General features: G+C 36.3%; 1 protein-coding gene across 2 annotated transcripts in view; it reads left to right on the plus strand.

Annotated features, from left to right (window-relative positions):
• SLC38A11 (solute carrier family 38 member 11) overlaps nt 1-14,123 on the plus strand; it is a 52,769-nt gene extending 38,646 nt beyond the window's left edge. For both annotated transcript variants that reach the window (XM_060015689.1, XM_060015690.1), the window contains 3 exons: nt 1,916-2,028; nt 5,438-5,569; nt 13,730-14,123. In XM_060015689.1, coding sequence (XP_059871672.1) covers nt 1,916-2,028; nt 5,438-5,569; nt 13,730-14,023 — 539 coding nt within the window. In that variant the 3' untranslated portion in view covers nt 14,024-14,123. The remainder of the gene's footprint in view (nt 1-1,915; nt 2,029-5,437; nt 5,570-13,729) is intronic.
• Nucleotides 14,124-14,425: the final 302 nt, after the last annotated feature.

Here is a 14,425-nt window from a genome sequence, read left to right on the forward strand (position 1 = left end):
AGCTTACTTTTCAGATGACACTGAAGTACTCTTGGGTGGGTGGTACATTGTTCCAAATGCAGGTTACAGGTGACTATGATTATAGGGAGAGATTTCTCAAGAAATAAAGAAGATGGCTTCATAAAAGAGTGCTGAATAACAAAATCCCAGTGCCATCGAAACTATAATACCGGTGTGTGCCATTAGAGTGCAGTAATGAAGTGACCTTGAAAATCTTGATTAAAATTGTTTCAAAACATTGCCATGTATCACTATTGCTACATAGTTTGCAAAGACAAATAGCCTGTAGGCTTCAGTCTGCACAGGACCTTGGTTTTAAATGCCTTTTCTATAAGACATAAACCCTTTTTCTTAGTCACACCTTCCTGGTGTTTTTATCATTAGTAATTGTGCAGATATAATTAAGTCTTTATATAACAAAGCTGACAGGTTGGTTTTGGTTTTGGTTGTCTGTTTTTGTTTTTTTTTCTTTCTTTCTTTTCTAGCTATAATTCCCTAAAATACACTTAGACTCAACCTAGAATAAGCTGAGGTTGTTTCTTCAGGCCATTTTGCCTTAGGCAAATCTAGTCTTGTTTGCGCACACTGCATGCTTCTTTTCCCTTTCATTACATAAACTCCAGCTTGTGAGGCAGTGAGAACTCTACATTGTTCTTGAATTTCCCAGTGACTTTTGAAAAGGTACAGGGCCTGTTTTTTAGTGGAGGTTAGTGAACAGGGAGCTTTGGGCCTTTTTTCTCAGAGTGTTGGAACCCTTTCAATCAACCTTGGATGAACCTCTGCCACTACTGCTTTGTGATTTAATCTCCTTCTGCCCAAAAGGAACACTAAAAAGTAATGTACATTTACTCCAATTGACAGGGGGAGGGGAAAAGAGTCACTTAAAGTAAGTCTTGGGAAGAGGCAGGTCATTTAGTCTTTTAATGAAAAAAAAAAGTACAGAAGTATTATTATTTTGTTTTCTTTGTAAACAGTGTGGTAGTGTGTGACTTTTATCTAATTTTCTAGTCAGTCTCATCGAAAAATGTGACAAACATTTTAAAATGTAAGCATGTTATATTTAGGAAATAAACAGTCTCAAATATTCTTTGTTTCTATATTGGGAAACTTTTTGCTGACATGATCTGTGCCCTCATTAGATCCCTGCATTTCCTCACAGGTGTCTAAGAAAATACAGTCTCTAAATAAGAATTGGTTCAATGTATATATGGTCCATCGTTTAGTTTGGAACTAATTAAATATAATACTCTGCCTGGGAAATAACCATATTTTCACAGTTTTGAATCAGTGCATTTACCTCAGACTCATCAGATAACATGGAAGATAATGTATGTTTGGAATTCCTTGCTGTGGCCCTGAGTTTGTGATTAAACTCTATAGCGTGATATACAGGAAATTCAGCTCCCTACATGTACTAGTCTACTGTTCCTTTCAGGATTGTCCTTGATCTAAGAATAACATTTCAAAAGGAAATTTGTTTATTTTAACAGACTTTTTTTTTTTTTTTAATAATGAAGTCACTTACTTACCAGAAACAAAGACCAGAAGCAAGTTTATAAAACCAGTGCACAAGAATTTAGGGAGTTGATTCTGGTGTAAGAAGACAATGGATAAAAGTATTTTTCAGAACTTGGTACAAATATAAGGCTAATCTTCTAAAAACAAACACTGAGAGTAAGAAAAAAACTATTAGTGATGAATTTGCTTTCAAGTGGAACATGTGCTACTTTTAATGCCCATCAGTAATTATATAGTTTTTGAATGCAAAATTTATGTTTAGATTTGGCAGTCTATTCTATTAAATTAAATGACGTTTATGTAGCTTCACTTATATAATATCCAATATCTCATTTATTAGATATTTATCTCAATACCCAGTATCTATTAAATACATCTATTTTATATTATTCTCTAGGAGACTTATTTGAAAATTATTGCAGAAATGATGACTTGGTAACATTTGGAAGGTTTTGTTATGGAGTCACTGTCATTTTGACGTACCCGATTGAATGCTTTGTGACTAGAGAGGTAAGCACAACTTCTTTCCAACACTTTACCTAGGTCATCTCTCTACTGCATTAATTTGGGGCGATTTATAAATCATTTGATTTTGCAAATTCCCAAGTGCATGACAAGTAATATAATGTATAAAATTTTCTCTTTTAACCAGTTTAAAGATAAATTCATATTCAAATATTTACAAGATATTTTTTCAAAAGTTGGATTTGAAAATCATGTTTGGTAGTTTAGTTTATATTAACGTAAGTATAAATATTAATACAACTGCATTCCAAAGTGAATGCCAGCATTTAATAACGTCAGACCAAGATTTTATTTTACTCATTCTTTTTTTTTGTTTTGTTTTGCGGTGTGCGGGCCTGTCACTGTTGTAGCCTCTCCCGTTGCGGAGCACAGGCTCCGGACGCGCGGGCTCAGTGGCCATGGCTCACGGGCCCAGCTGCCCCGCAGCATGTGGGATCTTCCCGGACCGGGACACGAACCCGTGTCCTCTGCATCGACAGGCGGACTCTCAACCACTGCGCCACCAGGGAAGCCCTATTTTACTCATTCTTACAAAGAAATTAAGTACTAAGGTTTAAAACATGTTTTACAAAATTGTTTTTTGGCTAAAATATTTTATAAGTCAACATGTTTTAAAGGCACCACAGGACAGATTTGATGAGTTTTATTAGTTTTAAAAAACTAAAATATTTTATTTTTCATGAAAACCCAAAATTCAATTTAAACCATTAGTTTTACAGATATATTTTATTCTATATTTATAAATTTATAAATGTTTATGTAAATATAAAATAAACATTTCTTTATTCATTCATAAATTTATAAATATGTTTATTATGATAAATATATTTATCTATTTATACTTATATACCATATAAAATAATAGAGAGTATATTATTTACTTATATCTGTATATTCAGATATTTCACTTATAAAGTCAACTCCAAGTTATGTTATATAGCCCACCTGAATTTGTAGAGGAAGATTAGGTAAAAGAGAACTAATTCTTTTTGTGTAAAATTGGATAATGTGGCTTGTCAGGAATCCTTTATACAGTATGCTAAAAATCCACTGTACCATTTAGCAGAAAAACATGATCCTGCTTCATAGTGGTTCTTTCAGGAATCACACTGAAAAGGCTTAGTCTTAGGATCTATTCCTAGAGGCTGTTTACACAGTGCACCATGTCAATGGGTCTAATGTGTGAAGCGAAATGCCTACAGAGCTTCAGATACACTAATGGACAGGCTTCTAGAGGCACACCAGTGCTTACCTTATGCCACTTCTGCAGATAGGGAACTGCACAAGAAAAAGGAATGAGGAAATGTTCAGCACTATGTATATCCTTTGCAGTTAATCACTTGTCCTCACTTACAAATGTATAACTCATAGGCCAGCTCTCCTCAAATATAGGGAGCAGTAGACAGAACTTGATGAATATCTTTTAAATTGAAGAGCCTTTAAAATTTTTGCCAACTATTGTTGGATGCCAGAAATGGTTTTATTTTAGTTTCTGCCCAGTACTTTAGGTTCAAATCTGATCTCTAGATCAGCAATAATAAATGGTGCATTCTCATGTGGTTTCTGGTGAACTGCTTGTGGTCTGTCAGAGTCACTCCACCTGTATAGCTTATGTCTTCAGTACTTGGAACTTGTGTTTCCTTTCTAGCTGCCATGACAGGAAGACAGAACTGAACCAAGATCTCTGCCATGGTAGCAAATACTAGGCAGAGGAACTTTGCATATACGTCACCCGTTCACTTCCTTTTTCTTTCTCTCCTTTCTGCACACACACACACACACACACACACACACACACACAAATATACAGTTGGCCTAAATATAATCAAAGCTGTTTCTATTCACAGGTAAAGTAGCCAGCCAAGTACAGGGGTGCCACAAAGCCAGTCTGTGCCTAATAAATACTCTCACTAGCCTGCCCCACTCAGTGATCTTCATCTATAAGAATGAACTTCAGGGGCTTCCCTGGTGGCGCAGTGGTTGAGAGTCTGCCTGCTGATGCAGGGAACGCAGGTTCGTGCCCCGGTCTGGGAAGATCCCACATGCCACGGAGTGGCTGGGCCCGTGAGCCGTGGCCGCTGAGCCTGCGCGTCCGGAGACTGTGTCGGAGCCTGTGCTCTGCAATGGGAGAGACCACAACAGTGAGAGGCCTGTGTACCGCAAAAAAAAAAAAAAAAAAAAAAAAAAAGAATGAACTTCAAATTAGATAATATTTGGAAGGATATTACCAATTGTAAAACCATAAATGAGTAAGAGTGATTAGTATCCCCATTTAATTATTAACAGTTATGGCAGTATCCCATCAATGGGGGACTGTTACTCAACTAGGAATGCTACGTATCACAGTTATTAAGGTCCCCCAGCATCTGACCCTCTCCCACCATTTCCAATACTTGTCTCATGGTTCTTTTGCATAAAGCTACCACCCTATTCAGGCTGTCTCCTCCTTGTCCCCCATAGGTATCTTTACTGTTCTTACCTCTTTGCTCTTTTTCACACTGTTGCCTTGGTCTATAATTCTGTTCTAAATCCCATCCATGTTTCAAGTCCTACCTCAAGCCAAGGTAGGACAAGCACATTTCAGGAATACTGTAAAGCCAATTACTCTCAGGGAATCAGATCTAGATAACTAAAGCACTGTCTAGTTCTGAATTGTATTTGATCTTTTTAATCTGTCAAAAATTGATCACTATTTGTTCCATTAGATTGGTTGGATCTCTCCAATTAGGATGTTAATTTCTGAGACTAGGAATCATCTCCTAGACATTTTCTCTTAGCAAGTCAGTAAATAAGTAACTGTTGATCGATTTCCTGATCTGAGTATCAATGGAAAATGGTAATCAACTCTTCTCCATTTTTGTTGAGGAAAGGCGAGATAAAATAGACTTGGCTTGTATCAAATAGGATTTAGATTATATGAAATTAATTTCCTGTTAGTAAAGGATATTACACACCCATTATTATTAAAGGATATTGTGCTAACCCCTTCCTTAGAGGTCATTCAAATAATCTAAATAGCATCTGTAGTTTGTGTAAGTGGTAACCTTGTTGGACTCAAGGAGGAAGGATAAGGTAACTTCCCAAGGTCTCTCCTACACTTGAGAAATATATTTATACACACATTAGTATGCCGTGTTCTGAGTCTGGAATGTAATCCACTGCCTGTCTGATAGTTCAACAAAGAATACTTGTTATTGATATGTGTGTGTGTCTATGTGTAAATACTTTGGAAACGATAGAACATTCATTCATATGGCTTTGGCTTAAGATTTGATTGATTGCCTAATTGGTAGTGTTTTATACAGTCCTAACTACTATAATATAAAATACTCTCTTAATAAGTCCTGCACAACTCTGAGACTCCCTCTCTAAATAATCTGTTTATATTTGGCAGGTAATTGCCAATGTGTTTTTTGGTGGGACTCTTTCGTCAGTTCTCCACATTATCATAACAGTGGTTATCATTACTGTGGCCACACTTGTGTCATTGCTGATTGATTGCCTTGGAATAGTTTTAGAGCTCAATGTAAGTACATTTAAAGATTCTAAGAATCCCTTTTAAAATAATGTTTACATTTAACATGAGATGTATTTTCCCTTAACAAAGGTGTCACTTTCTAAAGTGGAATGAAAATGTGTTTGTTATATTACAGTAAATATTTATAAAGATGATATTGTGTACTTTATAGGACTATATTTTTAGAGCAGTGGTTCTCCAGTGGGGGAAACATTGCCCTTCCCTCTCCACCTGCAGGGGACATTTAGCAATGTCTAGAGACATTTTTAGTTGCCACAACTGGGTAGGCTGGTGCTAGTGGTATCTAGTGGGTAGAGGACAGGAATGTGGCTAACCATCCCACAATGTGCAGGGTAACCCCTACTACAAAGAATTATCCAATCCAAAATATCAATAGTGCTGAAATTACGATATTGGTTTAAAGGACTTTTTTCATATTCTGTTTTCTGTAGAACATACATATTACTGAAAATAACAATAAATTAAACGGATCTGGAAAGTCCTATGCAGAGTGAAGATAGGTCTAGAGAGATTAATTAAAATATGTAATGAAGAGACTTCTATCCACACCCCACATTCACTTACCCTGGCGCAAGTTCTTCTTTTTTTCTTTGAAGTGTTTTTTTCTCCCTCTAGACTTTACTTTGTAGTCTCTACTGCTGCTTCCCAAATCTAGGTCCTCATCATATCACATCTGAATTAGTACTGGCGTTTTGCTTCAACTAGCATATATTTAAGCTCTGCTTCCAATTTATCACCATCCTGCTTAAAAATCTCCACTTTCCTACCAACAAGCATAAAATCTGTTGCCTTTATGATCTGACCCCAAACCTTCTATGGAAAGTTTTTTACCATTAACTTCCCATAATCTGCCCTCAGCTCTAGTCGATCTTATTTTTGACCTACGAGTAAGCCATATTAATTCTTTCTTTTATCCTTTGGCTTATGTTTATTCTTTCCTGTAATTATTATTTTCCTTTCCTTTCTATGCAAATATTACAAATATTTAAAATTTAGTACATTTTCTAACTTGTTTATTTGTTGATCAGATATATATTGCATAATTACAGTTGAGCCTTGAACAACATGGGTTTGAACTGCACAGGTCCACTTGTGTACAGATTTTTTTCAATAAATATGTGCTACATGAACCTCAGTTGGTTGAATCTGCAGATATGGAGGAACCAAGTATGTGGAGGGCTGACTATAAGCTATACACAGATTTTCGACTGCTCAGAAACCCCTTAACCCTTACATTATTCAAGGGTCAAGTATACTGTATTCCACACAACAGAGATACAAGGATGGGAGGAAATCAGAAAGGATCCATGCTATCGTGGAGCTTACAATCTCACAAATAAAAGTTCAGCTGCTATATAGGCAATGAAGAAAAGAAAGAGGTATAAGTAGACTCCGAAAAGACATTTTTGAGAAAAGATTGACAGAATTTGGTAACCAATTCAACTGGGAGGACAGGGGGATAGAGGGACACATCAAGAATGACTTCTTGGGATCCAGCAATTCCTCTTCTGGGTATTTATCCAAAGAAAAACAAAAACACTAATTTGAAAATATATATGCACCCTGAAGTACATGGCAGCATTATTTACAGTAGCCAAGATATGGAAACAACCTAAGTGTCCATCAATAGATGAATGAATAAAGAAGATGTGGTATGTATATACAATGGAATACTACTTGGGCAAAACAAAATGAAATCATAGTTGGATCCAGAGTGTATTATGCTAAGCGAAATAAGTCACACAGAAAAAGACAAATACTGTATTATTTTACTTATATGTGGAATCTAAGAAAGATTAAAAAAAAAAGGAAAACAGGCTCATAGATACGGAGAACAAATGAGTGGTTGCCAGAAGGGAGTGGTGAGGGGGGTGAAATAGGTCAAGGAGATTAAGAGATACAGACTTCCAGTTATAGAATAAATAAGCCATGTGTATGTAATATACAGCATAAGGAATATGGTCTATAGTACTGTAATAACTTCGTATGGGGACAGATGATTTACTAGACTCATTGTGGTGATCATTTTATAATGTATGTAAATGTCAAATCACTATGTAGTACACCTAAAACTAACATAATATCGTATGTCAACTATATGTCAGTTTTTAAAAGTGACCAAAAGAAAAAAAGAATGACTCCTTGGTTCTACTTTGTGGAAGTAGGATAATGATGGCATTTGGTGAAACATGAATAGAAGTGAATCTACCACTTTAGAGTCTTTCGTCTTCCCCTTCTACAGTCCTAATGAAATTTCTACTCAGAATCACACCACTTAGCATTCATCAATCATGCCCCCACAGGGAGGGCAAGCTTTTCAGATGGAATCCCAAGTTATCATTTACTCACTCCACTGAGAGTTAAGGGGAAGGGGAAGGTATTATTGTCAGTGCCCGAGACATTGTTCCCTCCAAGTGCCATTTGGATTTGAAGGTCCAGGCAAAGGTAGTGGAAGATTCAGTCAGGAACACTATTGGGAATTTTCCTGCATCAGAGTATGTGCAAAGTAGGGAGTAGGCAGCTCCCCTGAAACCACATGGGACTAGGGAAACATCTATTCCATTAGCAATGGAAAGAAGGCTCATAGGAGAGATGGATCATTATTAAAAGTAACTTTTACCTACATCCTAATTTTGCATAGGCCAAAGGCTAGTAGGTTCACTCAAAATCATTTCATGTTCCAACCTTGGTCTACATAAAGGGATGACTGCTACCTAAATGTGCTAACTTGATTTATGTATTATCTTGTATTATGTACTGTTTGGACTGTCCATAAGCTTGCCTTGCCTACCTATGTGCAAGTTCTTTGGAGACAAGAATGGTACTTAGCTGCCTCCTCCATCTTCCACAGTATATAGCACAGTGCCAAGAACACAGTGCTCCAAATTACTGCATGGGCGATTGCCCTTGGGAGCACAGTTGAGGAACTATTTCTACAAATGCCCCTGGACATAAGAGACATTCTTAGTGTAGCACCAGGAAATTAAGTGTTACAAAAAATTGTTGGGGTTGACAGTAATGGTAACCCTCTAATTATGCTGAGGACATGATCGGCATGACTCCCAGCTCTGTTATTTCTTATTTTGTGAAATGTCTCATTTGAGTTCGCATGTTTGTTTGTTTGTTAGAATATTGTAGGATTGTCATATGAGAGAAAATGTCTTTATCAAGTGCCTTGCCACTCACTATTTTGATAGCCTAAGAATGTTTTGTTCCCTTTAAGTTAAGCGAGCATACACATATTGCTTATGTTTCAGGAATGATATATTTTTGTAAATTTGACCATTACTTTCTGTTCACTGTGAATCACACTCACACAATAAAATTATAAGCACATAATCACATTAAATATTCCCTGTTATGCTTATGTTGAAATTTTTGGTGGTTAAGACAGAATTCTGGTGTTGTAGTCAAAGAATAATATTTGGTGAATATCTGTTATAAAGTCAAGATCTGAGCTGGCTTAGAGGACTATTTTTAAAAATTTAATACATGATTCTAGATCCTTAGATTTTTTAAAAACCTGGTTATGTAAACATTCATAAAAAAACAGAGTGTTAAATTATCATGCTCTAATAACTCAATTACACTAGTTTTAAAGCACTTTGTAGGAATTCATAAAATCTAAGATCTGCATTCTCTTCCAGACCACTTGAGTGCATATTTTTCCAGTCAACAAATGTCTTTTGGTTAGCACAATATCATAGTCAGGTCTTTGTTCAACTCCGTTTTGTGTGGGCATTTGTCATGTTTCATAAAGCCAGATCAAGCATCATTTCTGTCAGTAATGCAAGCCAGGTCACGCAACACTTTAGAAGTAGCTAAAGCATGTGGTGTTCCCCTTCTGAGCAACAGTGTGAGCTAGCATGTAGGGAGCATTTACTCTGTGCCAAGTGTTTTGCATGCATTATCCTCTTAATCTGTATTAATTGTATAGATGAAGAAACTGAGGCACAGAGTGATTGGAGTGATTAAATAGGTCACACTAGTTTTTTTTTTTTAATTAAAGTATAGTTGATTTATAATAGATTACTTCCAGGTATACAACATAGTGATTCAATATTTTTATAGATTATATTCCATTTAAAGTTAATATAAAATAATGGCTATATTTTCCTATGCTGTACAATATATCCTTGTAGCTTATCTATCTTATACATAATAGTTTATATCTCTTCATCTCCTTCCCCTATCCTGCCCTTTCCACCTTCACCCCTCCCCACTGGTAACCACTAGTTTGTTCTCTATATCTGTGAGTCTGTTTCTTTTTTGTTATAGTCACTACTTTGTTTTATTTTTTACATTGCACATATAAGTGACAACATACAGTATTTGTCTTTCTCTGATTTATTTCACTAAGCATAATACGCTCTAGGTCCATCCATGTTATTGCAAATGGCAGAATTTCATTCTTTTTTATGTCTGAGTAATATTTCTCTGTGTGTGTGTGTATGTGTATGGATACCACACCTTTTTCCATTCATCTGTTAATAAACACTTAAATAGGTCACACTAGTTTTAAGTGGTAGAATCAAGAATAAGTAGAGGGCTTCCCTGGTGGCGCAGTGGTTAAGAATCCACCTGCCAATGCAGGAGACACGGGTTCGATCTCTGGCCCAGTAAGATCCCACATGTTGCAGAGCAACTAAGCCCGTGCGCCACAACTACTGAGCCTGTGCTCTAGAGCCCGCGAGCCACAACTACTGAGCCCATGTGCCACAACTACTGAGCCCATGTGCCACAACTACTGAAGCCCGCGGGCCTAGAGCCCGTGCTCTGCAACAAGAGAAGCCACGACGAGAAGCCCACGCACCAAAACAAAGAGCAGCCCCCACTCGCCACAACTAGAGAAAGCCCGCGCACAGCAACAAAGACCTAATACAGCCAAAAATAAAAACAAATAAATAAATTTATTTTTAAAAAAAAGAATAAGTAGAATATGGACCTTTACAAATGAGATGTGTAATAGAATCAGACCTTCAACTTGCAAAGTTAAGGGAATGCTGTTACTTAGTATAACTAAAATAATACAGAATAAATTATTCAGGGTTATATTAGTTATTTAATAAAAAGCAAAACCCCATTTAGAACTTAGCTTCCCTTTTATTTTATTGTTTTCATGGCGGCAGACAACGACATATTTTCCAAGTCAAGTGCACTCTCAATTTTAAAGGATTCATTTTAGAAACAAATAAAATAAATGTAGGTTCCATTCTTGGTAATAAGAATCCAGCATCTTGGCACTGACGTTGCTCTTAGAGAGAAGAGGCATCTGCAGTAATTGGGTCCTATGGGTTTCTACGTGCAGCAGAGCAAAGAGAAGAGATGAAGCAGCTGGTGCTTGTGGTCAGAGTAACCAGCCCAGCAAGCACTGTGTGCAGCTTACAGTGGAAGGAGGACAGCAAACCAGTTACCCAGCAAGAGCCCACATACAGAGTGAGGGAGCCATAGTCCAAGCTGCCAAAGACCTGTGAGCTAGAGTTTCTTTCTAAGGTATAGGAACACATTTCACGAGTCCAAATTGATTACTGAGTAGAAATTTTCAATATGTATAAGCATTCTTTTATTTAGTTTTCAGCTTCCTTGCATAAATGAGAGGTTTATATTCAGGTAGGAGAACTCAGATACTTTTCCAATCTGTATTGCCCGTAAAGATCTTCAACACTTTCTGTTATTTCCCCCTTGCAAACTACAAAATGCGCTGACATCTGTGGTGTTATTATCAAAGGATAGTGCTTTCCCCCCACCCTTTATAATTAAGGCTATATTTTCTTGTCTCTTTGATAAATTGTTATGGTATTTATGTCCTGTCAAGAAATTTCAAAAATTATCCCAAAGCCAGTGGTGTAACCTCAGGCAAGGCTATATTAGATAGATCAAATTAGCTGGACTCATTTGTAGGGAATAGAGCAGATGGAACTGTTCTATCATTTTACTGATGATCTTAGGTCCTAACAACAATCTCTAGCAAGACGGAGCTCTCAAATATTAGGAAAGTAACCGCGATCAAGACAAGATACTCAACTGGACTTCTTCCAGTACAAACATCAGCTATACAATTTTCCCACTAATTCCCACTACTTTCTCAACCCTTAAAAATTATGGCATAAACAGAACACCCAGAACACTGCCACCCAGAACACTGCCCAGCAAGTTAGGTTTGGAAGAGTCCCAAATGCTGACTGATGACAGCTTCTTAGCAGCAGCTGGTGGCAGTTTTCATCCTGATAGCACTTTCACACTCCACAGTTCCAGATAAAGTAGTTTCACATGTTTGTTCCTATGAAGAGAAGAGACTCTCTCTCTCTCTCTCCACACACACACACACACACACACACACACGCATACATATATAATTGTTTTCAAAAATTATTTCATAGAAATCAAAGGATAATTATTGTAAGCACAGATTGAGTTCTACAGTATTTTTTATAACTTGAGAAACATTGTCAGTTTCAAGTGACATGATGGAGCCTAAGGAATCCATAATTCATTTAACTCTGGCCATATGAAAACTAATCCTTTATATGCTGTGTACCTTTGTAGGTAATCATTTGTATTCATGTGCTATGAATAGCAAAATTATATTGTCCATATATTTTAAATTAGAATATGGTACCTCTTAGAATTTTCTCATTCTTATATCTCTGACTGTAGAAATATTTTCCATGAAGTGTGGTCCCTTCTATTCTTCCCCAGATTTTTAGATGCTGCCTGGCTAGTCTGACTTCATAATTTGTCCCCCTCAATTGATATTTCTCCAGACTTTTGCTGTTTTTGTAAAAATAAAAAAGTTACATTTTTGAAATCATAGTCGTAAATTTCTTGTATGAGAGTAGTAATTAGTGTAAAATACAGTAAACTTAGTAAATGGTGATACTGAAAAAAACTTTCTTTTAAAACTATTTTTAAGGTCTAATCTGTTCTTTTACATCATCCAATTTCAAAATCAGTTTTCTATGATTTTTCCCTAGGGACAATCTACCAAAATAATGTGTCAAAAGCTTTCAGACCATAGTGATAGGCATATAGGGTTTCATTATACTATCCTTTCTACTTTTCTGTATAGTTACAAATTTCCATAATAACTTTTTCAGGTATGGAAAATATATTTTTTATGGAAAGCTTCTTTTGTATTCTAAACCATATCATATTGGTTATTGTGTGTTTTAAAAATTTTCTGTATTATGGTTTAAGAAAATATCATTCGTCATTTGTCACATCATATAAATATATTTTGTTAATAATATGTGTTACGTTTTGTTTAATGTATAATTAATTTTTAACATAATTAGAAAAAATATTACCTGAAGTGCATTAAATTTTAACATTACTTCATTCACAGAGTTACTAGTGCAGATTTGGCCTCCTCAAGGGGAAAGTCTCTTTCCTTTGAAGTCAGTAACTCTTGATCTTTCTATAATAGACAACACCACTTCCCATAATTTTCAATCTAACATTCCTCCTCAGGTTGGACTTATATCCATAAGCCAATGTGGGGGAAGGGTGAATGAGTCATAGTTATTTAGTTCTGCTGTCAATTTTCTAGGGTAATAATGTGTTTAGTTTTACTTGAAAGAGGATTTAGAAATGCTACTTCATGCTAAGTACTCTTAGGGGTACAGTTTTCCTTTCTCATACAGACAGGCACCTACTTTCATACAAAGTCAAGGAAAGAGGAGAGGAGAGATAAGACGTTATGCCCTATATACACCTCCCAATAGTCCCCTTTTGTACACAGCTGACAAACAGACCTCTCAGCTTTGAATGGCATAATAGATAACCAGCAATTTGAAATGAAGAGTATAAGGAAATATGATGTGACTGAAAATATGGGAACTTTTAAGAGTTTGCCAGGAGTCAGTCTTACCATCTGCTTTATTTTATATTATTTTCTGATTATTATTTAAGCCTGATATACTATTATATTATTTTGCTTTTCTCATTTGTAAATATACCACCAGTAAGGGAAAAACCTATTCCTAAGTCTTTCTTGGAATTATTTTTCTTTCCTCTGTTTGATTTAACTGAACCTATCAAACTTTTAACATGCATGATGACAAATACATTTTGTAAATGTTTTTTAAAAACTGTCCAAGGAACGCTCCATTCAGTAACATTATCTTATTTCTTGTTTTGAATACGCAGGGTGTGCTCTGTGCAGCTCCCCTAATTTTTATCATCCCATCAGCATGTTATCTGAAACTGTCTGAAGAACCGAGGACACACTCAGATAAGATTATGTCCTGTGTCATGCTTCCCATTGGTGCTGTGGTGATGGCTGTTGGATTTGTCATGGCCGTCACCAATCCTCAAGACTGCACCCACGGGCAGGAAATGTTCTACTGCTTTCCCGACAATTTCTCCCTCACGAACATCTCAATTTCTCACTTTCAACTGACAACACAACTTTCAATTTTAAACGTCAGCATCTTTCAGTGAGTTGCGTGCTTTAAAAAATAGGTATTTTTCATAGACTTCTAAACTGCACAATAACATTCACACATGTTTTAGTCTCTATATTATAAAAGTATTACTTTGGCATTTATCAAGACTTGGTTTTTCTTTACTCTTTAGTCCAGTATAAAAGATAAAAAGGAGGGAATTCCCTAGAGGCCCAGTGGTTAGGACTCCACACTTTCACTGCCGAGGACCCTAGTTGGGGAACTAAGATCCCGCAAGCCACACAGTGTGGGGGAAAAAAAAAAAAAAGGAAAAGAAAGTTGAATGTATTTTATCTTAAACTGGGACAAAATAATGTTTTGTTCTCATGACGGGGCTGCGCTAATCTTAAATGCAGGAGGAGCAGTGAAGCCTGTGGCGTCTGCTACCAACCTCCCAAAG

Source organism: Delphinus delphis, chromosome 7 (assembly GCF_949987515.2).
Source record: "Delphinus delphis chromosome 7, mDelDel1.2, whole genome shotgun sequence".
Taxonomy (NCBI): domain Eukaryota; kingdom Metazoa; phylum Chordata; class Mammalia; order Artiodactyla; family Delphinidae; genus Delphinus; species Delphinus delphis.